This window comes from Zootoca vivipara, chromosome 9 (assembly GCF_963506605.1).
Source record: "Zootoca vivipara chromosome 9, rZooViv1.1, whole genome shotgun sequence".
NCBI lineage: Eukaryota > Metazoa > Chordata > Lepidosauria > Squamata > Lacertidae > Zootoca > Zootoca vivipara.
Genome location: NC_083284.1, coordinates 18,405,165 through 18,429,484, shown reverse-complemented (window position 1 = coordinate 18,429,484; position 24,320 = coordinate 18,405,165). Strand labels below are relative to the sequence as shown.

Below are 24,320 nucleotides of genomic sequence, written 5' to 3'. Positions count from 1 at the left end.
GACACTCTACCTTGTAATAAGGTAAAGAACTATCAGAACACTTTTAACTACAGATGAACAAAAGTTTATTTATCTTAGCACGCTCAAAACCTTTTGATTCACACTTTTATTATCATACTGCTTCTAAATTTAACACTCAAACTTCTAAATAGCTACCACACACGAACCAACATGATGCCATTAACTAGTAAAATTAAAAGCCAACATTTAATCTGTCAAATGCATTTTGACCAAAAAGAGAGAGGTCCTCTTCAGCAGCTTAAAATGATGAATTCCTTAAAAGAACTGCTCGACATCTTCAAGATCTGGATGGGCAGGAACAGGCTTTCCCTGTAATGAACTCTCTCCATTTTCACAATTCCTAAAAGAAGGTATATCACTTTTAAAAATACACAAACTAATGTCCACTTACATAGAACCATTACGGTGAATAATTCTCATCTTGTAGGTATCTCATCTAATCTGTATGTATACCTATGTTGCTATCAAAACAGATGGAACAAGGAGAAAATGGAAGGGAACAACTAAATTAGGTAAAACTAAGCAGAAAAATATTATTACTGATTTCTGGCTAATGTGGCAGTCTGGCTAATGTGGCAGTCTGCCAGTCACAATGTTATTCATGTAGAAAGACAAGACTCAAAAACCTTTGCCACCATATGGTGGAACTGTCAAATACTGACAGTTTAAAGGGTTGGGAAAACTGCCAGCTCTGCTAGAACTCGCCCACAAATCCTTGGAAAAATTGTTACACTCTCAATCCATCCACCCCACAATGTACCTGCAGTTTCGCATTCACATGTGTATTGTATGATAGTAAATTGATTTAAGATTACGTACAACAATGTTGCTCAATGAGTATTTCCCCCATCTCACTAATCTAGTTTGTGAATCATGGTTTTTTCCCCTCATAAGTTTCTTAGCATTTGATTCGACAGGCAGTATCTAGGCCTTAAAAAAATAGTGGAAAAAAATCAAATTCAATTCCTGACCACTGGTATAGTTTAGAATTATGTGAATGAGTTGTAGTGACCCTTGGGCACACATACTCCCTTCCTTATCCTCCACAGCAGCCATGATTAATAGCAGCTTGTTGTGATGTCCAATCTTGAACAAGCAGTGGATACTCTTAACTATGATTTTTTGAAACAAGCCAGCTTCAAACCATACCTTGGGAATCTGGGTTGTTTCAACTAACCATAGTTAAGATTAACCACAGATTGGATTCCACCATCACAACAAGCTGGGGCCAATATAAAAATTTTTTTGGGGGGAGAACCTAATTGAGGACAATATAGGACATGTGGGTAACAGAAAAGCCCGGGTTTTCTGCTGTTCATTTTCATAACACTAAGCCATGGTTTAGCATTACATTTAAAACACTGCCTATAAATGCAAAAACCACCCATGGAGTTAAAGGTGGGGAAAACATAACATATGACTGATTATCAGCAGCAATTTAATTAGAAAAGGATAAACCAAGAACATGTAACAGGACCAAAGGATTGGCAACAGTTTCAATTTGGAAATTAACAATTATTTCAATATAAGTACGGTAAAAGGATTTTAGTCACTGTGACACATGAAACTAGCACATGAATGTTAGTGTGCCATGCTAAATCATAGGGCCCAAGCAAAGAATCTTTCTGCCCTTTTAACTTAATTTCTATGCATGCCTTGTACAAATGCTCTGTACAAATAAAACCTAGAATAGCTGGAATATAAACTTATAGTGGACATTGCTTATTTGTACAAGCAATTACTTTTCCATGTACTAAAATAAGGAGGATGTGAAGAATCACAGCTATTAAATGGAAGCCAGTTTTGCCCTTTCATCCTAGCTGAAGTATCTCAGCAACTGGGAGTAAAATGCCTTTCATTGCTTTTAATTACAGTGATATAAAGATGCCCGGGTATAACTATCATTCATCTTTCCCAATGTGTATTAAATATTTGGATTACTTATTCTTCCTCTCAGCTAATGAAACCATTTTTCTCCTTTCCACATTTCTCCTGCAGGAAATTATAACGTTCCTTCTAATTAGCGTGCTTGGAATGCACATGGCCTAAAACTCATGGCAGAGCATTAAAGGCAGTTAACCACTCCCGGGGATGGTTTGCCTTTGAGGTAAGTCTTTAAAGAGCTAAATTTAAATAGGGAGCACCTTCCACACACAAAAAACTTTAGAGTTGTTTTATCAGAAATTTATACTTGCCTTGTTTTCTTAAAATCTGGAAAGTACGCTTGCAATCTGCTCAGTTCATCTTCTTTTCCAATACCAAGAAAATATTTCCCAAGGACTGCTGTCAATTCCCATGCTCTAATGCCTGACAATTATTGCAACCATACAAAGCTTCTAGCAAATATTTAAACTGTTCACTGTCATTGTTACAGCTGGCTTTAACTATGTTTGTATGCTACCTGTTTTATTTAAGGACATAAGCTCCACTTGTGTGCAGGGCATTACCATGAAAACTTTGGAGCAGGGGCATGGCAGGGCCCCCGACACAACTTCTGGTGCCTCACGAAGCCGTGTGAGGCCTTGGAGATGCTGTCCAAGGCATGGTGTGACATGGTGTTTCCTTTCTTAAAAAAACTTTGTGCAGCCCACAGTTGTCTGAACTGCACACACTCCTGCTTACATTATAGGCTCAGTTGTCCTGATCATGCTGAACCACTACACACAGCCAGGAGATCATTATATATTGGGCTGCTTTTGAAACTACAGGCAATTAATAGATAGCTAAGGAAGAAGAGGCAGTGTTGAGAGCTGGAATTAAAAGCATAGCCCTGTTCCAAGAAAACATGATCATGCCTTAGAGATGAGTAGTTTGGGAACACTGTTAATATCAATATAACAGGCATAGGCAACCTTGGCTCTCCAGATGTTCTGGAACTACAGCTCCCATGATCCCTAGCTAACAGGGCCAGTGGTCAGGGATCATGGGAGATGTAGTTCCAAAACATCTGGAGAGCCAAGGTTGCCTATTGCTGCAATAGAAAATATAAAGCAGGGTGTTGGGCACTCAAGCCAAAGCGCTGGCAGTGAAGTCTCTCTTCTTCTTTCTCTTTGGTGATCACTCGTAGCCAAGTAGGATTGTCTTCCATGAACACGGCTTTATCAGTGAGCCCGTAAGTGACTGTGGAGGCCAATTCTGGATCCACACGTCCTTCTGCAGTGGGAATATAGGTTTCCAGGTGGGAGTTGGTCACGGTGAGGGTTTGCCAAGTGTGCCTTCCTCTTAGAACGTTTCTCCCTTTCGTCCTGAGTTCGAGCGTCTTCAAAGGCTATGACATCTTTAGTAAAGGCTGTTCTCCAACTGCAGCCCTCGCAGGTCAGCGTTTCACAGTTGTCGGCTGTTTATACTACATTTTTTAAGATTAAACTGCTTTTGTTGAAGTAGTAAAGTAGACCAGCATACACAAGTACAGCAGCAGACAAAGAGGTGGTCAGAGAGTCTGGGGCAGCTGCAGATAAGGAAGGCTACCAGGTCATCTCTTCGCCTGCTGCCAGACCAGGGGATCGAGAAGCTCTGCAAGAGGCAGCAGCAGTGGTGGATTAGCTTGATTTCTAGGATCAGATGATTCTGGAAAGACTGCAATTTTCTCGTCTGCACAGCAAGCCAGGGGGAAAAGAAAACCGTAGCTAACCTACAATTCAAGTCTGTGCCTGTGCCGGATACAGTGATATGGAGGTGAATTTCATTTGGTCTGCATTTTAATTAGCCTAATTTGCACCTCCTGGATTAGTGCATGCTTTGGAGTTTAATTATCCTTTAGATTTCGCGACCGTCCAAAATTTTAAATGAAGTTATCAATTCAAAAAATGTACCAGAATTCCAAATAATTATATATTTTAGGACCAAATGTATCTAGAAGTGTGTATTTTATCTTGCCTATATTTGTTGTTGATTAGTCTTAGTCGTGTTTGACCCTCCGTGACCCCATGAACCAGAGCATGCCTTGCAAACTCTCACTTTCTTCTTAAAGCTTCTCCTTTTTTTTTTATGTCCATGGAGTTTTACTGCCAAAATACTGGAGTGGATTGCCAGCTCCTTCTCCAGATCTTGCTATATATACATATCTAAATATATATTTAGCTTCTATGGTTTTTTTTTAAAGAAGTGCAGATTGATACAAATACAAGAGGAAGAAACCTATTAATCAACTCATGTGAAAATGACATGGACTGGAAATCGGTTGATCTGTCCCAGTTACCAGGCAACATCTGCAAGCCAAAACTGGTGAGACCATATTTAAGCTTCGCGACTAAAAGGAGGTGCCTTTCACACAACAATTTCCTACAGGGTTATCACTTCCCTATAGACATGGATACCTTTACACCAACATTTTGCTTCACAACCCCCCCATGGCTCAGATGCACAGCTTATAACTAGCAGGAGCCATGTGTTCAGGATAGTGGAACCAAGCCTGTGGAACTCCCTCCCAACTGAGATTGACAGGCACACTCCTTGCTGAACTTCAGGTGCATAACTAAGGCTTTCTGTTTCAGCAGTCTTTTAAAGGCAGTGTTTGGTTTTATGATTTTTTTTTTAGTGTTTTGTTCCATTTTCTGAGAATCATAGAATCATAGAGTTGGAAGAGACCATAAGGGCCATCCAGTCCAACCCCCTGCCAAGCAGGAAACACCATCAAAGCATTCTTGACATATGCCTGTCAAGCCTCTGCTTAAAGACCTCCAAAGAAGGAGACTCCACCACACTCCTTGGTAGCAAATTCCACTGCCGAACAGCTCTTACTGTCAGGAAGTTCTTCCTAATGTTTAGGTGGAATCTTCTTTCTTGAAGTTTGAATCCATTGCTCTGTGTCCGCTTCTCTGGAGCAGCAGAAAACAATCTTTCTCCCTCCTCTATATGACATCCTTTCATATATTTGAACATGGCTATCATATCACCCCTTAACCTTCTCTTCTCCAGGCTAAACATACCCAGCTCCCTAAGCCGTTCCTCAAAAGGCATCGTTTCCAGGCCTTTGACCATTTTGGTTGCCCTCTTCTGGACACGTTCCAGCTTGTCAGTATCCTTCTTGAACTGTGGTGCCCAGAACTGGACACAGTACTTCAGGTGAGGTCTGACCAGAGCAGAATACAGTGGTACTATTACTATAGCATTGTTTTTATGCATAACACTTAGAAATGCAAATAATAAAGCAATACAGAACTGTCTTAAACAATCAAACAAAATGTACCTGCTGCTGCGTACTCTACTGCATGTATACACTGTAAAAGACAACGTTGACGTGCACCAAATACTATGGTGGATGTGTGCTATTCCTTCACGGAAGAGATAACTGTCTAGGAAAATAGTCTTGCATAAGGTAGACCAATGTAGTTTGCAAATGTTCAACACTAAGCATCTTTGTTTTCGTTATTAGGGCTACTGCAATGTATTTTGATGGGATTCCAAGTACTGTTACTGTTGCTGTAAATCAGGCATAGGCAAACTCGGCCCTCCAGATGTTTGGGGACTACAACTCCCACCATCCCTGACTACTGGTCCTGTTAGCTAGGGATGGTGGGAGTTGTAGTCCCAAAACATCTGGAGGGCCGAGTTTGGCTATGCCTGCTGTAAATGCTTGCTTACTTGGATAATGCTGGAAGGAAAAGCAGCTATTTGTAAACCAAGAAATCTCCTTGAAATCTGTTTAAAGAGTGCTTTTCCATGGCAGAATGCCACATTCTGCTGTAAGGGATGCCTGCAAGTTAGCAACAGAAAACCTGTAATCAGTGGTTATATGGTTCAGGTGCGGTCAACAGCTCTTTAGCGAAAACAGAAAGAAGAGTGAAATGAAGCCTTAGTAGTAGTAATTCAAGACACTGCCTGGTAAACCCATGATGAATGCTTAGAAGTGGATATTACCAGCAAAAGGGAATGCATCAGTACCAAACCTCCTCCGTAAAGTGCCTCCACTTCTCTTATCGTCCCTCTGACCTCATCAGTCTTGGCATCACCTCCTCAGCCCTCAAGATCTGCCTGTCCATCGCTTGAAGCCATTGGCTGCTCTGCTATGATGTCATAATGAAAACAGGCACCCTAGGTACCCCGGAACTGAGTGTTTAGGGGGTTATTCGAGAACTTAAAATTTGAATCCCATGGTCCTTAAGGGCTGCTCTGAGTAAGCTGAACTCCTTCTTCACTGGCAGTACATCGTGGCCTTTTCAATGACCCCTTGGAGCAACGTTGTTGAGCACAGATCGTTTTGCCAGCAAGTGACAGACAATACTTACAGCTTGTATATAGCAGAGGGCCCAAAACTGCTGTGTTAGCTGCAGATGAATTAGGAAATGAGTGTGGGGAGCACTATTTCAGCTAGGTCAGGAGACACATTCTTTCGAAAACAAAAGATCAATCATCCAACTTTTGATAGCTTTCGCACATTAATTCTGCTGCTGTCAAGAAGAGCAGATTCCCAGCTTTGGGAAAGAAATCCAGCAGCTTTATTCAAATGCCCCACGTGAATTCTCTAGTGAGCCCTCTGCTCACACAGGGGCTTGTGCCCAGGAAACCAACATTACTTCCTCCTTCAATGCACCTATAGCTTTGGCTCAAATCACCAGTGTTTTAACACAACTGGGGGGTGAAACATGTGCTTGCAAAGTAGCCAGTTAGTACAGCAGAATGCAAGATGTGACCAGATGTGATGGAATGAAACAATTCCCCCGAGGGAAGGGCTGGAAAAACAAACAAACCATTTTTTTCAAGTACAGACAGTCTAGAACTTGAGATTTCCCTAACATCTTGAAGGTTATTTATTTATTTAAAGGGTTTCTTCTCTGACCTTCATAATAAAATGCCAGAGTGCATTACAACAATGTAATCAACAATGTAATCAGTTTTTGCTGTCAGTTTGCTGCCAAAACGTCCTGCAGTTGTTCTGGGCGGGGAAGGTGTTGCTTGTTATATATATTATGAAATGTTTGTGTTTGTGTGAATGTTAAAAACACAAAACCATTATAATATAAAGTATGTTTCAAGTTGCTTGGAGTTGCTCTGTGTTACAAGTTACCAACAAGCCAAATAAATAATATCAAAGAAAACAGTAACGAAGCAAAATCCAGACAAATATATAGAGGAAAGTCCCGCAAAAACCTTAAGTTTCAAAAGGCCAGAGTAAAGAAGTGTGTCTTCAGAATGCAATAAACACTGTGTAATGGAGTTGCAGAGGAGAGACTTTACATGATTTAGAGGTGCCACAAAGAATGCCCTCTCTTGGGCCCCCATTCCCTGTACTCCAGGAGGCGGTGGAACTGCCATGAGGGTACCCTCTGCCAATCTTAACATCTGAGGAAGTGGGGTCTCTAGGGAAGGGATATGTCAGATATTTTGGGTCTAAGTCTTTTAGGGTTTTAAACATTGCCAGCTGTAAAATAAACTATTATAGTGCTGGAGATCAGGCCAATCTTCCTCTGGATAGCCTGGTCCCAAAGCAGAGTATTTCAATCAGACATCATCATAATTATTAGGATTTAGTATTTTGGGTGCGAAGCACTATTTCTCTCCCAAACTTTAGAATATAGTGGTACCGCGGTTTAAGTACACAATTGGTTCCAGAAGTCTGTACTTAACCTGAAGCATAATTAACCTGAAGTGAAGTTTCCCATTGAAAGTAATGGAAAGTGGATTAATCCATTCCAGATGGGTCCGTGGATTACTCAACCTGAAGCGTACTTAACCCGAGGTATGAGTGTAATTAGTTCCGGAAGTCCATACTTAACCTGAAGCGTACTTAAACTGAAGCGAACTTTCCCATTTAAAGTAATAGAAAGTGGATTAATTTGTTCCAGACGGGTCCAGGGAGTACTTAAACTGAAAATACTCAAACTTAAACCGAGGTATGACTGTACTAGAAGCAAATACTTGTGCAATTTCATAGGTGGTGTGTCGGGTTTTTTGCACTTTTTATCCACCCGTTTCCTAACTCCTTTGATTGCAGGAAAAAGGGGAGGATCCATAAAAATATGTTTCACATTCCCATATCCAAGCTAGGATACCTTATTTCTCTCTCCCTCCTTTCCCTGGCTTCCTAGTGTTTCTTACAGATCAGTTTGATAGCTCTGATCCTGAACAGGACCTTGATGCTTAAGGTGGAGCTGTGGAACCTGTGGTTTTGCCAATGTTCCTGGACTGCAGCCATTCCTAACACAAAGCCAAAGAAACTACTAAAAAAATTAACAAATGGCCAGAGATTAAACCCTGGAGGAGCTTTTGTGTTATCATTTGAAGTCTATGTAGCAAAAGTTGCTTCTGGTGGGTCATTCAGTATATATTTTCTGGGTACGAAGTTTGCTAGAGATATTAACACCTCCAACCCACTTGGAAATTTCTATGGGGTATTACACCATCCTGACTATGCAATGACTGAATATCTAAGTGCTACTTGCACCGCTAAGCCAAACAACGAAAATATGGTTTACAAACATCCGAAAGTGAGAAGTGCTCTCATATTTTCAGGGGCATTGTAGTTCATTTGACTGCAGCTAATTCCCTTCCATTTTCAGACATGTTCCTAGCCTAGTTAGCATGTCTCTTGTAAAGGTTATGTTACTAAGTCCATGGAAATGTGCCAGCACATTCCCTTGGGCAGAAAGCATGAGGGAATCTATCTGAAGATGCCTCCATCATACCTTCCTTTATTCTCCTTGCCAGCTACTGTGCACTTCTACACTGGACCTGTAACTACTGTATGGCTGTCTTTAAAAATGAACACACTCAAACACCACAGTTCTATACATGCTTGCTCAAAAGTTAAATCCCATTCAATTGAGCTTATTCCCTAGTAAATATTTTTAAACTGGGAGTTGTATGGTTTAAAATAAAGAGCTTGTTCACAATACAGCACATTTAGCTGTTAATCCACTTTCTCCCCATTCAAATGAGACCCAGGTACAGTCATACCTCGGCTTACGTACGCCTCGGTTTGAGTATTTTCAGTTTAAGTACTCCGCGGACCTGTCTGGAACGGATTAATCCACTTTCCATTACTTTCAATGGGAAAGTTCGCTTCAGGTTAAGTACGCTTCAGGTTAAGTACGGACTTCCGGAACCAATTACACTCATACCTCTGGTTAAGTACGCTTCAGGTTGAGTACCCCGCGGACCCGTCTGGAACAGATTAATCCACTTTCCATTACTTTCAATTGGAAAGTTTGCTTCAGGTTAAGTACGCTTCAGGTTAAGTACAGACTTCCGGAACCAATTGTGTTTGTAAACCGAGGTACCACTGTACTGTAGTCTACACCCACAAGTATTTGAGTTTGTATGTGTGGAGCAACTTCAGTTTTCCTCACTCATACCAGAAATTTTCCCTTTTGTGTTTACCACCACTTTCCAAATTTGTTGAATCTGCTGATTAAGTGCTGTACCAACAGGGCATGCACCTATTGTTGTTGTTATATTATTATTAATAATAATGTAACACTTTCTCCCCCTGATGGGAGTCAAGACAGTTTACACAAGAAATGCTGAGGTTTCCCACTGCACTTGTCATTTCTGACTCCACCATCTTAGCAGCTAGTCCATCAATGAATTGCTCTTAAGCTTGTGAAATTTCCTAAAATCTTCTAGGCTGTATTTTCCACACTAGAACCCCATCTTGGATTGGGTCACATGAAAAATCTTGACTCCCACTGTTACTTTTGTGTGTGTGTGTGTGTGTGTGTGTGTGTGTGTGTGTGTGTGTGTGTGTGAGAGAGTGTAAGGGTTTACATATCCTTCAAGTGTTTCAATTTTTTCTGGGACATCCTGGAATTACAGAAGTCATCGCAACTTCTGATTTGATCCTGGGATGTCTCGTTTTCCCCCTCCAGTGCTGCTGCTGCAGAGCTCGGGAAGGAAGATGAGCTGGTGCCTGCAAACAGCGCTGGCACTCACTGCAACGCTGCTGACTCAAGTGGCAGCGCCACACAAAAAGACACACATCCCAATTTTCATCAGAGTAATGATGGAGGGTATGAGCTTCTACTGGAAACTGTGTATTCCGAGGCAAGTATTCAAGTGTGTGTTCAATGCGATCATCAACTAAAAGAAAAATATTTCATTATGATCACAGTATATTATTTTACAGCTTGACAATGAGCCTTCAGTTTAAGTGCAGTGTTTTGCATGGTACTAAGCAGCTATTTTTAAGAAAAGAGTACCAACAAGACTAAATGTCACCAGGGATCATGCCACCGCCCAAAGCATTTGTATTATTTTAAGAAGTTAAGATAAATGCTGGCCAAACTGGCATTGTTTCCCTTTGTCATCTTCTCCCTATCCCAACAGGCAGAGCTTAAAATAAATGTACAAGGACAATAGCGCCACGTTCTAAATTCTGTTTAGCAAATCCCAACACCGGCTGAATGCTGTGCTAAAGGAGCTATGCATTAGGTCAGGGGTCTGCAACCTGCGGCTCCGGAGCCGCATGTGGCTCTTTTACACCTTTGCTGCGGCTCTGGAGCGGATACGAGGGGAGGAGGCGTCCGAGCCATGCGCCGCCTGAGCCATGCGGCGGCACCCGCCAGACACTCGCGCGGTGCCCACCGCCACCGGAGCACACAGCTGCGGCGGCACGCTGTGCGCCTGCACCCCGCACGGCGCTGTGCAAAAAGGACGCAAGGTGACGTTAGCAGCCCGGGGAGCGTGGTCGGCCCCCTCCCTGCATCAGCCCCTCCCTGCCGCATTTCTGCAGCCAATAGGCTCACGGGGGCGGGGGCGGAGTTATTTATTTTTTTAAATGGGCGTGCTTCTTCCCGCCCAGCAGCAGAAAAGGCTTGCGGGCTCGGAGCGCGTGTTTGCTGCTGCTGCTCCTGCCTGCGGCCTGCCTGTGGCTTCCTGCCGGCCTGGTCAGGAGATTGAGGTAGGTGTATTAATCAATGGGTTGATTCAATATGAGGAAATTTTATAAGTTCACTTGATGGGAGCAACACACATGAAACCATACAGGTGTCCTAATAAGGGAGTCAGAGTTTTCCCCATTCCCAGTAATCAAGGCAGCCCAAACTCATAAGGCAGTGGTTGCTGGTGCCCATTCCCAGTACAGTGGAACCTCGATTTATGAACACCTCGGTTTATGAATTTTCGGTTTACGAACGCCGCAGACCCATCTGGAACGGATTACTTCATTTTCCATTACTTTCAATGGGAAAGTACGCTTCAGTTTATGAACAGACTTCCGGAACCAATTACACCCATGCTTCAGTTTATGAACACTTCAGTTTAAGTACTCCGCGGACCCGTCTGGAACGGATTAATCCACTTTCCATTACTTTCAATGGGAAAGTTCGCTTCAGTTTATGAACAGACTTCCAGAACCAATTGTGTTCATAAACCGAGGTACCACTGCAATCAAGGCAGCCCAAACTCATAAGGCAGTGGTTGCTGGTGCCCATTCCCAGTCATAGCTGCCAAGTTTTCCCTTTTCTCACGAGGAAGCCTATTCAGCATAAGGGAATTTCCCTTAAAAAAAGGGAGAGCTTGGCAGCTATGTTCCCAGTAATCAAGGCAGCCCAAACTCATAAGGCAGTGGTTGCTGGTGCCCATTCCCAGTAATCAAGGCAGCCCAAACTCAAAGTTATTTTTATAATGACGAGGATGACATTGGGCCCTCATTATTAATTATTATTTACATCAGGCACTGATTATGATTTATGGTACACTGGGGCCCTGATTAATTTTCTATGGCATTTTGGGGCATTGATTATTGGGCATAGCAAATTTTGCTATGGGGCCCTCTGATTTCTAATTACGTCCCTGTTTTGCGGCTCCCAGTTTATTTTTTTCCTTCGGAAATGGGTCCAAGTGGCTCTTTTTGTCTTAAAGGTTGCAGACCCCTGCATTAGGTAGACCGTCTGACTCATCTTTCCCAAGTGGGAGCAAAGGGGTGGAGAGAATGGGGAGCAGACCTCCTGGTATGATTTAACATATTTGCACACACCACTGCTATTCCACTGCTGTCTACAGTCTACACAATGTGATCCTTGGTAAGCAGGCTGCCTTCCTTTCCCAAACATGCTCACAAAATCTTTCCACCCATAGTTAGTAATAAAAGCTGCAAATGTACCTAGTAGATAGAAGAACCACATTGCTGAAGGAGTGAAGAGAATTTTCTTGAGTGACAGCAAAAGGTCTAATTTAGACTGTGTGCTTTTAGGATCGAGGCATTAAAAATGTTTAAACTGTGCCATTCTTAAAATTGGTTCTTTTTAAAAAAAAAATAACAAAATTTGTATACAGATTCAGTGCAAAATGAAACCTCTGGGTGATTTATAAACTCCTGTTCCTCCTCATAGGTGAGTAAGTAAACATCACTTAAGTAGCGTAATCTGGATGAAGTAGGTTAAAACATGTGAAGAAAGGAGTAGTTTTCTGTAAATTCTTTAAGACAAAATTGAAGATATGGCCAACCCAAGACTTTGGGAACATGGAGAGTAACCAATAAAAAGATCCTTGTCTGTGCTATAATAAATTTTAGTTTTCTGTGATGACAACACATTTTTAATGATTCACCATCGAAGAGGTGTCAGTGTTGTTATTTAAGTGTGTGAGTGTGTGTGTACGTACACACACACACACACACACACACACACACACACACACCCCACTTGATTGTAATAAAACCTCGAAGTGGCTTACACATAGCTGCCAAGTTTTCCCTTTTCTCGTGAGGAAGCCTATTCAGCATAAGGGAATTTCCCTTAAAAAAAGGGATAACTTTGCAGCTATGGGCTTACAAAAACACAAAAGGACAAGCGGTAACACAAAAATTTAATACACATGGGCTGCATTTGAATGCAATGCTAAGTTGTTTTTTTAAACCATGGTTTGTTGGAAGAAAGCAGGATCAGTTTCACAGAGAGCAAAATAATGGCGGTTTGTTTCACCCAATGTTGATTTCATTTTCTAAGATACTCTTACCTCACACCTCTGTAGTTATGCAAGTTTCTGAGGCAGTGGGCAACAAAACAAAACAAAACAAAAACTCGTGGACAGTGAGTTCTGATGTAACTAGAAACCATGGTTATCACAAGCCAAAATTTGTAAATCAGCTTCAACCCATCATTACATACTCTGGTTGACTAGGCATAAACAAACTATAGTTAATTGTCCAGAGTAGGTTTTAAAAAAACCGCTGCTAAGGAAAACAAACCATGGTTCAGCATTCCATGTGAACCAGGCTATGTAGTCCAAGGCATCCCAATTACTGGTTACAAGTTCAGAAAATATCACAACATGCCATTTTAAAACCTGTGGCACAAAGACCACATGTAGCACTGCACATTTTGGAGAGCTTCAGAAGTGGTTTTGCAAGACGTTTACCTCAGACTTTTATCTAACCTTTAGTAACTAATTTCAAAAAGCAGCCTTTTATCAAAAGCCTGATGACAAAAGCTCACCTTTAGAATGTAATCCAGTAAGAATGCCAGTTCCCTGAGGTAAGAACTACAGAGCTTGCCAGGCAAGAGGGAGGAGCGGTAACTAATGAATGCCAAGCTCACCAATTAGTCTGTACAAAGAGGCATGTACATTCTAGCACAGACTTCACCTTAACTAAATCAGTTTGATACAGTACAATATATTTCAGCAGGTTGTAGCAATTAGGTTGTAGTAACAAATAGTTTTTCTTTTAAAATATGGTTTCGCCGTTCTACATAGCTATGCAGAGGCCCATTGAATGCCCTGAGAACACCCGATCCTGCAGTACTGTTGATGTTACGCAGGTGTGAACCTGATCTGTAATCTGGGTGGAGTAACATTAGGATCATTATGTATGTGCAAAGCATTCCCTCCCACAAAAAAAGGCTGTACAGAGCATATGAAATAAGTGTAGCTTATTATGTTCCTCAGCTATTTTTAAGGCCTAAACTCTGAGGAGGTAATGGTGCAAGCAAATGGCACCCATTGCACTAGAACAGGCACCCCCAAACTTCGGCCCTCCAGATGTTTTGGACTACAATTCCCATCATCCCTGACCACTGGTCCTGTTAGCTAGGGATCATGGGAGTTGTAGGCCAAAACATCTGGAGGGCCGCAGTTTTGGGATACTTGCACTAGAAGATCAACGACATCACCCTGGGAAAGGGATCTGTGCGGACACCCGTATGTGCATTGCAGTATATGCCAGGTTTTTTTCCTGCCATTTAAGAAGATTTGGGGGGATGTATTTACACAGCTGGTATAATTTTGGCTATTTCAGTTTTTACAAATAACTCAGCTCGGGTGTCTCACCCGACCCCCACCCCAAATCTTGGATTTCTGTTATGTATTTGTTAGGGGAGGAGATGAAGTAAACTAGAATTACAACACTGTGCAACATCTGAAACTCTTAACATAAGCCTTCAAGCACATGAGGTCCCACAATGAAGGACAGTGTAAAATGGGGGTGGGGGAGAAGAGGAAGGAAGGGAACAGGCTAGACCAGCAATACACACACCCCTTCAGCTGCTATGGGTCTTTTGAAAATTGCATTCCAGATGACTGAACGTCAATCATCAAGGAAATAAAGGCAGCTACTGTATTAGGATGTCAGGTGAATCAAGTCTTTACGTCATTGCTGCAAGTCTGGTGGCTAAATACTGGAACAGAGTCGCTTTGGAATGGCTAATCCTGCATTCCACAGCTAACTCGAGAAGAGATGCTTTTGCTTCATAATAGGAAGTAGTCTTGCCTGCCTGTGAAAGGGAATTGGAACATTGCTGTCATGGGTCAGCAGTTTCACTTCTATGGGACTTAATAAGGATGTTACATATTGAGAGGTTTGTTTGTTTTTTGAGGGGGGAGGCCATTTGGCATTTCAGAAATAAGAATGCTTTGTGCTGTCATTTGATGCTCTAAGCAAGTTAATCATTGGGCAGTAACTGGATGGCTCAATGGCAATAACAAAAAATATAAAGTATCTTGGGTGTTGTCTGGGATGCAGAATGTTCTCATTTCAAAGGTTTTTATGGCAAATCCACAAACATTTAAAAGAAAAAAGGTTGGGAAATTTTGGAAGAGCTGGGAATTAGGATTAGGGGACTGCCTTATTTTAAAGGTAGAGAATGGAGGATTTGACATCCCATGGTAAACGAGATAGTGGCTGTTGGTATATGTGCATGAATTTTCAAAATCTAAACACCAGATATGATTACCATACTAATAAAGGCGAGCCATAGTTTCGAAACAAGTGCTAGTTCTACTTGGAGTAAACTCACTGAAATGGATAGCCAGGGCTAACTCTGAGACATTAATTTCAATGGCTCTACCCTGACTAAAACTTAGTTGGATACAACCCTGCGTTTTGGATGTTGCGAAATGGTCTAATCTTTGTTACAGATAAAGTTTATAAATGCAAAGGCACAACAGCTTTTACAACATGTTGGCAAGTGCCTTACAAGACTGCTGTGAAATGTTATTACCATTCTGTTATGATGAATTCCACATTGCTTCCACCTGATAGTTTTGCGTATCCCGTCAAAATAGCTGACTTTTTCACCTCCCGTCCAGCTTTTAGCATTCCATCTCTATCCAACACGATTGCTTTTGAACTTCACTACGGGGCTTAGCTGTGTCAAATTCATTTTACTTGCAGGATGCTTTGAGGTTTTTAAAACTGTGAGCACAGGGCATAGTGCTGTCTGCCGAGGGTTAAACATAGCTGGAATCAAGAATTCTGCCCCTTGTGTTTATTTAAAGTTTTAGGGATTCCGAAGTATAGCAAATTCCACAAAATTGCATTCATCTGGGAAACTAATTCACATCAACTTTTGCCAGCCCCTCAAGGGAAATGTAGTACCTGCCAATATACTGGTTACTCGCTGGCATTAAAAGAGAGAGAGAGACAGGAGGAAATAGCCAGTTAGTTAATACTGTGCTTGTCATGCAACTAGCATTTTAAACCAAATCAGGCAGAATAAAAATAGAAAAATAACTCAATGAGTTCTGACGTAAATAAATCCTATTTCTGAACCAAAACCAGAATCAAAACCCTAAGTTATTAACTTTATAGACTATTTAAGGCAAAAGAGATCAAGTTCTAGGAACCCTACCAACTTATCATGTCATGAGTCTCAGCACTTCAAAGCGAGTGACATCAAGGAGGCTTGCTTCCAAATGCAGGATTAAAGCATCCCCTTCATCTGGCAAGTCAAGAAATTTAAACTGGGCAATTGCTATTATCTGCATTTTAGAGGAGCCAAAATTCCTTAGCTTGGATGTTGATGTTATTCTGGGGTACACCCTCCAAACACATATATGTCAAGGCCCAATATGATCCTACTGTCATTGAATCACCCACAACGAAAACCATTGTATTAAATTACAACCCTTCTGCAGAAGTAAAACTTCACAACACCATTATTTTTAACATGCCATAACTTTTATTGGCACACAGTCTTCTACAGATAGTTTATGTTGTTTTGAGTAGATGCAGGAATTCATTAAGAAAGAAGTGAGAGAAACATACAACAAATACTACATATCATTTTACTGATATCTTTTCAGTTAATGAAGCTGGAAAGAAGAAGCAGAAAACAGAAGTCCTAAATGTAATAAAGAGGAACAGCTCCTCTCTCAAAGCAGAAAATGAAGTGTAGAGGAGAAAACAAGAGGAATTTGTCCTTTAAATAAGAGGCCATTGATCCACTCTTCTAATTTCCCCTGAAAGTGTTTGAGCATCTCTTGAACTTTTGGGAAGGGGGTAGTTCATGAACAGCAATTTTGCAGTTCATAAATGGAAATGACAAAAATAGGTTTGTCAGCCACAGTAGCTCCTCCCACTCTTAGCTTCCTTTTAAATATTACCTTTCTGAGAACACTCCCCCACCCCCCTTCTTGATAACATGGAAGAGACACAAAGCTATACTACTACAACAACAACAGTTACATCTCCAATAGCTTCATTCCCCCAAATACATATGTTTGTCCCCACCTTATGCACAGTTTAGATTGATATTTTTAGCGGAGCAGGCATACTATATGGTTTACACAGAAGAAATGATTGATGAAGACTGGAATAATCAGGTACTTAGGATTGCATGCACATAATTGTGCTTAATATTGAGACTATGGTTTGTAAGGAAAGGGAAAAATACATGAGAAGGATTGCTATAGGAAATATGAGAAGGATCACTTATGGTGAGAAGCTGCCCTATAGGCTCTTCTCTAAATTAACACTAAAACAAAAGATGCCAAGTACATTCCACACAAATTAGTGTAATTGAACCCTGATGCTCTTTTTTTGTTTATAAAGACAACCAAATTTTCAGAGTGAGATGGGGAGAGAAGGGAAATAGTTTGAACTGTGGTTGGTGGGACTGCGTAACCCTTTCCCCATGACTATTATTGCTTTGCTCAAATTTCTCCAGTACCAAAATGTTTGTTTTTTAAAAGAAGCTTTCAATTGACATTTTGTTTCACATTACGTACAAGAAAGAGATGGGTGCATGGATTTTTTGGGGGGAGGGGGGTGACTTATATAACTGCAGCACTCTATATACTTTCTACTACTGTACTGGTCTCTCCAGAAGAAAAGTTGTAAAGTATCATCAACATTCAACTCGACTGGAAATAGATGTACCAATAATACATTCATTTTCAGTAGCTTATAAAATAATTTATTCAAGTGTGTGTTAAATGACTTGGCGTTGAAGTCTGTCCAAAAAATTGCATCTGGTTTCCATCCTTTCTCATGGGAAACAAGTCTGTACTTCAAGTGAAAAAAATAAATCAAATACCAGGGAGCAATAATAATAATAATAATAATCCTACACAGCCATTGGGGAAGTTAGGGTGCTGTGAAAGATGGTTATAGACATTTCATGTGCCTGATGATGAGAACAAACTAAACCATAAACAAAGTGAATGATTTAGCAGAAAGCGTTCACAAGAACACTACCTGTGCCAGTTTCCTACTTCACTGCATCCCTGATTTTCAGTTCCACTCTTATCTTATCAACCTGATGTGAGCAAGGCTTCTGGACTGGGAATATGTCATTGCTGTGTTCTGTTCAAAACATGGTACACTCTTGATGCTAATAAAGATACTGTAGTACCAGTAGCTGCAGCAGCTGCTGAAAACATTGTCAACATCCCCCCCTTCTCTCTTAGAGTACCATTCTAACAGTTCAAAGTGCTAAAAAGAAAGAAGATGAAACTTGTGCATTTTAACAGTCAACTGCTGGAATATATCTGACAGAGGGAGCAGTTTAGAGTGTTCACACTAATCCACTCCTTCGATGGAACTGCTGTCCGCTGTTATTTCAGCATAAACCACAATCTCTGGCATACACTACAGTCATTTACCTAGTTACAGGTAGGTAGCCGTGTTGGTCTGACGTAGTCGAAACTAAATAAAAAAATTCCTTCCAGCAGCACCTTAAAGACCAACTAAGTTTTTTACTTTGGTATGAGCTTTCGTGTGCATGCACACTTCTTCAGATACACTGAAATAGAAGTCCCCAGACGCTTATATGTAGAGAAAGGGTGGGGAGGGGTATCACTCAGAAGGGTGTTGGAAATGGGTGACAGCTATCAGTCAGTCAATCACCCATTTCCACCACCCTTCTGAGTGATACCCCTCCCCACCCTTTCTCTACATATAAACGTCTGGGGACTTCTATTTCAGTGTATCTGAAGAAGTGTGCATGCACATGAAAGCTCATACCAAAATAAAAAACTTAGTTGGTCTTTAAGGTGCTGCTGCAAGGAATTTTTTTTTTGAGTCATTTACCTGTTTTCTAGTAACAGCATATCAGAAGCTCCCTTGAAACTGTATGCAAATGAAAGGGGTCTACACATGATAAAGAGGAGACGATGCTGTGTGCACAGCCCTGCTTTCAAAGTCTGGAGCCCCAAAAGTCACTGCTGGACCCAAGAGCAGAAAACTACATGCCCAGAGCTGCATCATGCAGGGCTCCAGCTTACATAGAGCTTTACACCTAAAGGTTTCCTATTTGGGGACATCCACATGCATGGTGTCGACGTTGGAACATTGGTTCAGTGACATGGCCAGGGCAAGGGCAAGCTTCCTCTTCAACACATGAGGTCTCATTCATAACACATGAAGGGAGCTACAGACTTCCAGAGCTCTTGCTATACAGCAAACATGAGGGCCAAATGCAGTCATCCCCCCCAGGCTTCTATCTGGATACAGCATATTCTGGAACCCTAAGTATCCTTTCTACAAACCATTTCCAGGGGTTAGTTTATTACAGCAAATATATTAGTCTTGTGGCACCCTAAGGACTGAAAAAATTGTCATAGTGTAGGCTTTCATGGTCTACAGACTATTTCATAAGATGCAAAAATGTAATCCTAAACTGACAGATTTGTATGCACATGGGTGTAGATAAATATATGTACAATAAGTGGAGGAAAGAGGGAAAAGAAATGAAAAAGACTGTGACAATTCAGGCTTGAATGAATATAAAAGAATTACAATGACCATTCACAAAGCAGTGTTGCCAATAACACAAACTTCCTGACAAAGACCAGCAATTCACTCATCTGATTAAGTGGGTTCCAGCACTCAAAACCTTGCACCATAGTAAAATTTGAGGTGCCACAAAACTTTTGTTGCTTCTGCTACTAACCGTGGCAGTAGGAAAATATGTGATAGGCATTGGTACTGAGACAACGCTGTCTAATGTTTCCGGGATCCAAAGAGGATTAGAAACAGATGGAGAATATGGGACTGGAAACTGGCACAAACCCACAAGACAGCATCCCCCCTTAAACAATGCTAAGATACCAAGTCTGGTACCAAAGGACAATTTATTTGATCTTTGCTCGCCTAATCCTGTGATAAGCTGACTTTGCCTCCAGCTGTCAGGTAGCAGACACTAGTGACTCATATCCTGTATGGAAGCTGAAACACTAACTCATTCACTATCGGAATAACTCAGTGGAAAGCTCCAAGGATCTTCCAATTTAGGTACCAAAAAAGGGCTGAAAACCAGGGTTGCTGCCACATTCCACTCCACACATTGCCCTATTACTGTTCCACACACTTCCTTCCCCACCCCCAAACTCTGACGAGGAAATCGTTCCTGCAGATCTGTCACATGCAAAAAACACATATAAAAACAAAAGTAAAACATAAAAAGCAGCAATAATTCAACTTGTATCAATTTCAAATCCAAAACAGACAACCAGCTGGGATAGCCATCTTCACTGAGAAGCCTTGCTGAAAGAGGAAAGGCTCAACAAATACCAAATACCACAGAGGTGGTGGTTGTCTGATACATAAAGGGGGAGGGGGTCCCAACACATTCAGGGCCCATTTCTGCAGGATGCTCTCTCCTGCAGAACAAATAAACTGTTTACAGTGACAAGTACCGGACGCTGTATTGCTGTAATATAAACCCTGCCTGAATGATGCACTCTAAAACCTAATTTCCAGGTGTGCAGGATGAGCTATAGTCAACAGTGGTGAAGAGGGGAGGTGCTCTCAGGCTTCTATTTTTTATTTTATTTTTTTGGTACTGTTCATATTCCAAGGCTGAAGCTTCCTTACTGAGAACTGGTCCTACGCTGAGCTCCAAGTTAAAACCCTGGTTTTCTATCACCACTACCACTCCCCCCCCCTAAACCAAATCACTGGATGGAAACACACACGGAGGACACTGACACTTATAAGCAATAGATAATGCAATCAAATGTTTCTGTCAGGTCTCATACTTGGACACAGAATTTAGATTTTATGGGGGGGTAGTGGTTTTGATAATGATAGTTCATTCTCTATAAGTTCAGCGTCTACTAGTTCATTGCCTATAGGGCATAAAAACAAAGACAAGATACAAGGTTTCAAAGGAAGTATAAGGAGGAGAGGTTACAAATATCACTAAATTAGGTGAAATTTTAGCTCTGTATTAGCAAGCTAAAAGCTCAGGAGATATTTCTCTACAGGGTGATCTGACGGGTTTGGGTCATACAAATACACCCAACCATTTTAGTAAAATAATAGTACAGTGGTACCTCACAAGACGAATGCCCTGCAAGACGAATTTCTGATGGTGACTTGCAAGACGAATTCGTTTTGCGAACAATTCGTCTTGCGAATCGCGGTTTTCCCATAGGAATGCATTGAAATTTAATTAATGTGTTCCTATGGGCAAAAAATAATAATTCAATGCATTCCTATGGGAAACCGCGATTTGCAAGACAAATTTTTCGCAAAATGAATTGACTCACGGAACGAATTAAATTCGTCTTGCGAGGCATCACTGTAATATATTAATGTCGCCCCTTCAAGCTACGTAACTCCATTACATCGCAAAACATCAAAGGGTATACATGCATTCCAACATACAAAAAGAACAATGTGCGGTTTTTCCTTAGTATGAGTTATTACATATTTTTTCCAAAAAGAAGAAGAAGCTTTTACCTTTGCAGATTCATAGTCAGTTTGCCTGAACAGGTCTTGATCTTGTTTTGTGCTTCCAGGTGAGTCATACCATCGGCACTTATCCCATCGATACTGAGAACAACGTCACCTATTCCCACATTTGCATTAGCCGCTTTGCCTCCATCACTCAACTGCAAGGTAACAAATGCAAAGATATAAGTATTAGTTTAGAAAAAAATTACCACCCAAGAGCATTACCCCAAGAGTTAACCAGACTTTGTGAAGTTTCTAAATGGTCATTCAAAAACCAAATGTTACAAACGTTCTTACAATAAATAAGAATTCATTGTAAGGATCAAGTCACATGATCCCATCAGGGCATGGTGGCCTCTAGAAAAGAGCATCCAGTCTGTACTTTAAAGTCCAGCTCCAACAGTATTTGACGGAGGGGAAGGATTATTTGATTATTTGACCACTGGCAGTGTTCACTTAAGCTTTACACAAATTAGCTCCCAACGTGTCAGTAAATAATTGGGTCATGTTGTGGTACAACCATACAATGTTCAGTACAGAACACTAGCAAGTCATAGAATTAAAGAATTGTAGAGTTGGAAGGGACTGTGAGGGTCGTCTAATTCAGGCTTCCCCAAACTTCGGCCCTCCAGATGTTTTGGACTACAATTCCCATCATCCCTGACCACTGGTCCTGTTAGCTAGGGATCATGGGAGTTGTAGGCCAAAACATCTGGAGGGCCGCAGTTTGGGGATGCCTGGTCTAATTCAACACCCTGCAATGCAGGAATCTTTTGCCCAACGTGGGACTCATACTTGCGACCCTGAGATAAAAAATCTCATGCTCTACAACTATACTGTGTGTTATTGGAGGTAGTACTCACCATAGATTCCCTCATGGCAGCAATGTGCTGGTGGGACTGTGTGATTCAAAAGCAATCCCCCTCCTCATCTTGAGGACCATGCCTCCAAGTGAAACTTTAGTACTATGGACCTGGAGTTGTTAGCAAGCAGATCTAGGGAAAGTGGCATCACCAACCCACACGAAATTGGGAATGGGAAGCCATCCATAAAGTTGTCAGCGGAGTACAGATTAGAGAGGGCCTTGTGAATACACACCCAACTCTCTGGACCAATTAGGAAACATGCCTGCACTTGCCTAGGGCAGGTCTAGCATCTTCACTGAAATCAGTAGTGAAAAACCAGCAACTTCATGCATCTCCTTAGAGAGGTCACTTTCATGTTAAGAGCAAATTGCATCTAGAACTGTATATCCTTCTTTATTCAACGTGACAAGGTTATTCATGAGTTATAAGTGAAGTAGCACTACAAAATGACATACAAAGCTGAAAGTGAGATAAGTGGATCCAGAAACTCGATCGAAGCTGCCGCCACAATCAGCACAAAGTATGGGTGTAGCCATGCATTATCTCTGCATTGATTATGTAAATGGAAGCCCAAACAATATTCCATGCAGTTCTAGACAGCAGCCTTCGTACTCTATTATATTACATCAGACATGGGGAATGATGCTTTCTGAGAATACAAGTCGGAGGTACCTAAAATAGGCCCAATAACTCCTTAGGTCTAACAACCTAGGCGATTAAGAAATGTTAATATGGAAGAAGTTCGTGGAAGGAAAGTTTCTCACCCACCTCTGTAGCCATCTTTGTCCACCGAAAAGTTTCTTTGAAAAATTAGGAATCTCTTGAAAAATGTAGGACGGTATTGGAAACAGCGTATAGGAAACTTTCCTTCCAGTGACCTACTTCAAGTTAACTTATCTTAGGATTCACGCCCAATTTTGTTTTCTGTGTGTGACTTAGTTGAGTAACACCTGTACTACTAAAAGCTGACTGATACAAATCAGCAAATGCTCAATTAAAAAAAAACAGCTCTTTTTAACAGACACCGAAATGTTGTTATGGTTGGCACTTTGTGGGGGTGGGGATGCTGAAGGCTGAACAAACAGAAGAGAAGACCTTCTCGGTGACCACCTCAAGATGTACAGGTGAAGGCAATGGAGCAACCAGGAGGGCATGCTCTGTGGAGCTCAATAATTACAGATCACATTTAAAAATGCAGATCTTGCAGTACAGTAATAATATGCTTCAAGAATCTGAATGCAAGGAAACAAATTTTAGTAGATCGTTGCCAATGCTATTAATTGATGTTGTGTAGTAAGGCTTCTGACAGCAAAATAGGATGAGACCTAATTCTCCATGATTTCCCTTCCCCTATGCAAGCCCCCTGCATTCTCCTCCCCCCAGTCTGCTCTGGATTAACCGCCCCCCAAAACACCTCTGGAGCATGATTTAGGGGTTGTGGGGACTGCCGGGGGGGGGAGGATTCACCAAAAATTGTCCCCTCCCTATTCCACTGTTTTGCTGAGCAGCAACCCAACATACAACCCTTTTTTACCCTTATATTTTGATCAAAATTCATTTTAAGGTATATATTGGTATTATTAGGCAGCAAAAACCAGAGAGAACCTCAACATTAAGTCGAAATGCAAGCCCCTTAAACTGAACTATTTAACATTTTAAAATTTAGATCAAATTAACAGGCACGGGCAAAATCAGCATCTCTTACTTAAAGAGAATGAAAATAGTTCAGGAATTATTCAGCAGCAAGTGAATGAATAGCACTGCCACTGGGAACATGAATAAAATCTTAAAAGAATATAAAGATGGAAAGAGCAAGTTATCCTTTCCATTCAGCCTGCCAATGTGGGATTATTCCCTTCTGTATGTTCGCATATGCTTCTGTTCTGCCTAGTCTCAAGTGTCTCACGGCATGGGGCTTCCATACTTTTCTCTAATAATTTATTGCACTGCTGTACTGCTACATAGACCTCACTGTTGATAAATTAATTACCCCTGCCCCATTCACATAAAGAGCATTCGGTCTTGGAGGGGAGAAATTTCCATTGCTCGCATTTCCAACCATTACTCCCAGCTATTAACCATAACTCAACTCACAAATG

General features: G+C 41.3%; 1 protein-coding gene across 7 annotated transcripts in view; it reads right to left on the bottom strand.

Annotated features, from left to right (window-relative positions):
- Positions 1-24,320, bottom strand: part of PDLIM5 (PDZ and LIM domain 5) — a 139,438-nt gene that overhangs the window by 80,313 nt on the left and 34,805 nt on the right. For all 7 annotated transcript variants that reach the window (XM_035112566.2, XM_035112567.2, XM_035112568.2 and 4 more), the window contains exon 3: positions 21,362-21,513. In XM_035112566.2, coding sequence (XP_034968457.2) covers positions 21,362-21,513 — 152 coding nt within the window. The remainder of the gene's footprint in view (positions 1-21,361; positions 21,514-24,320) is intronic.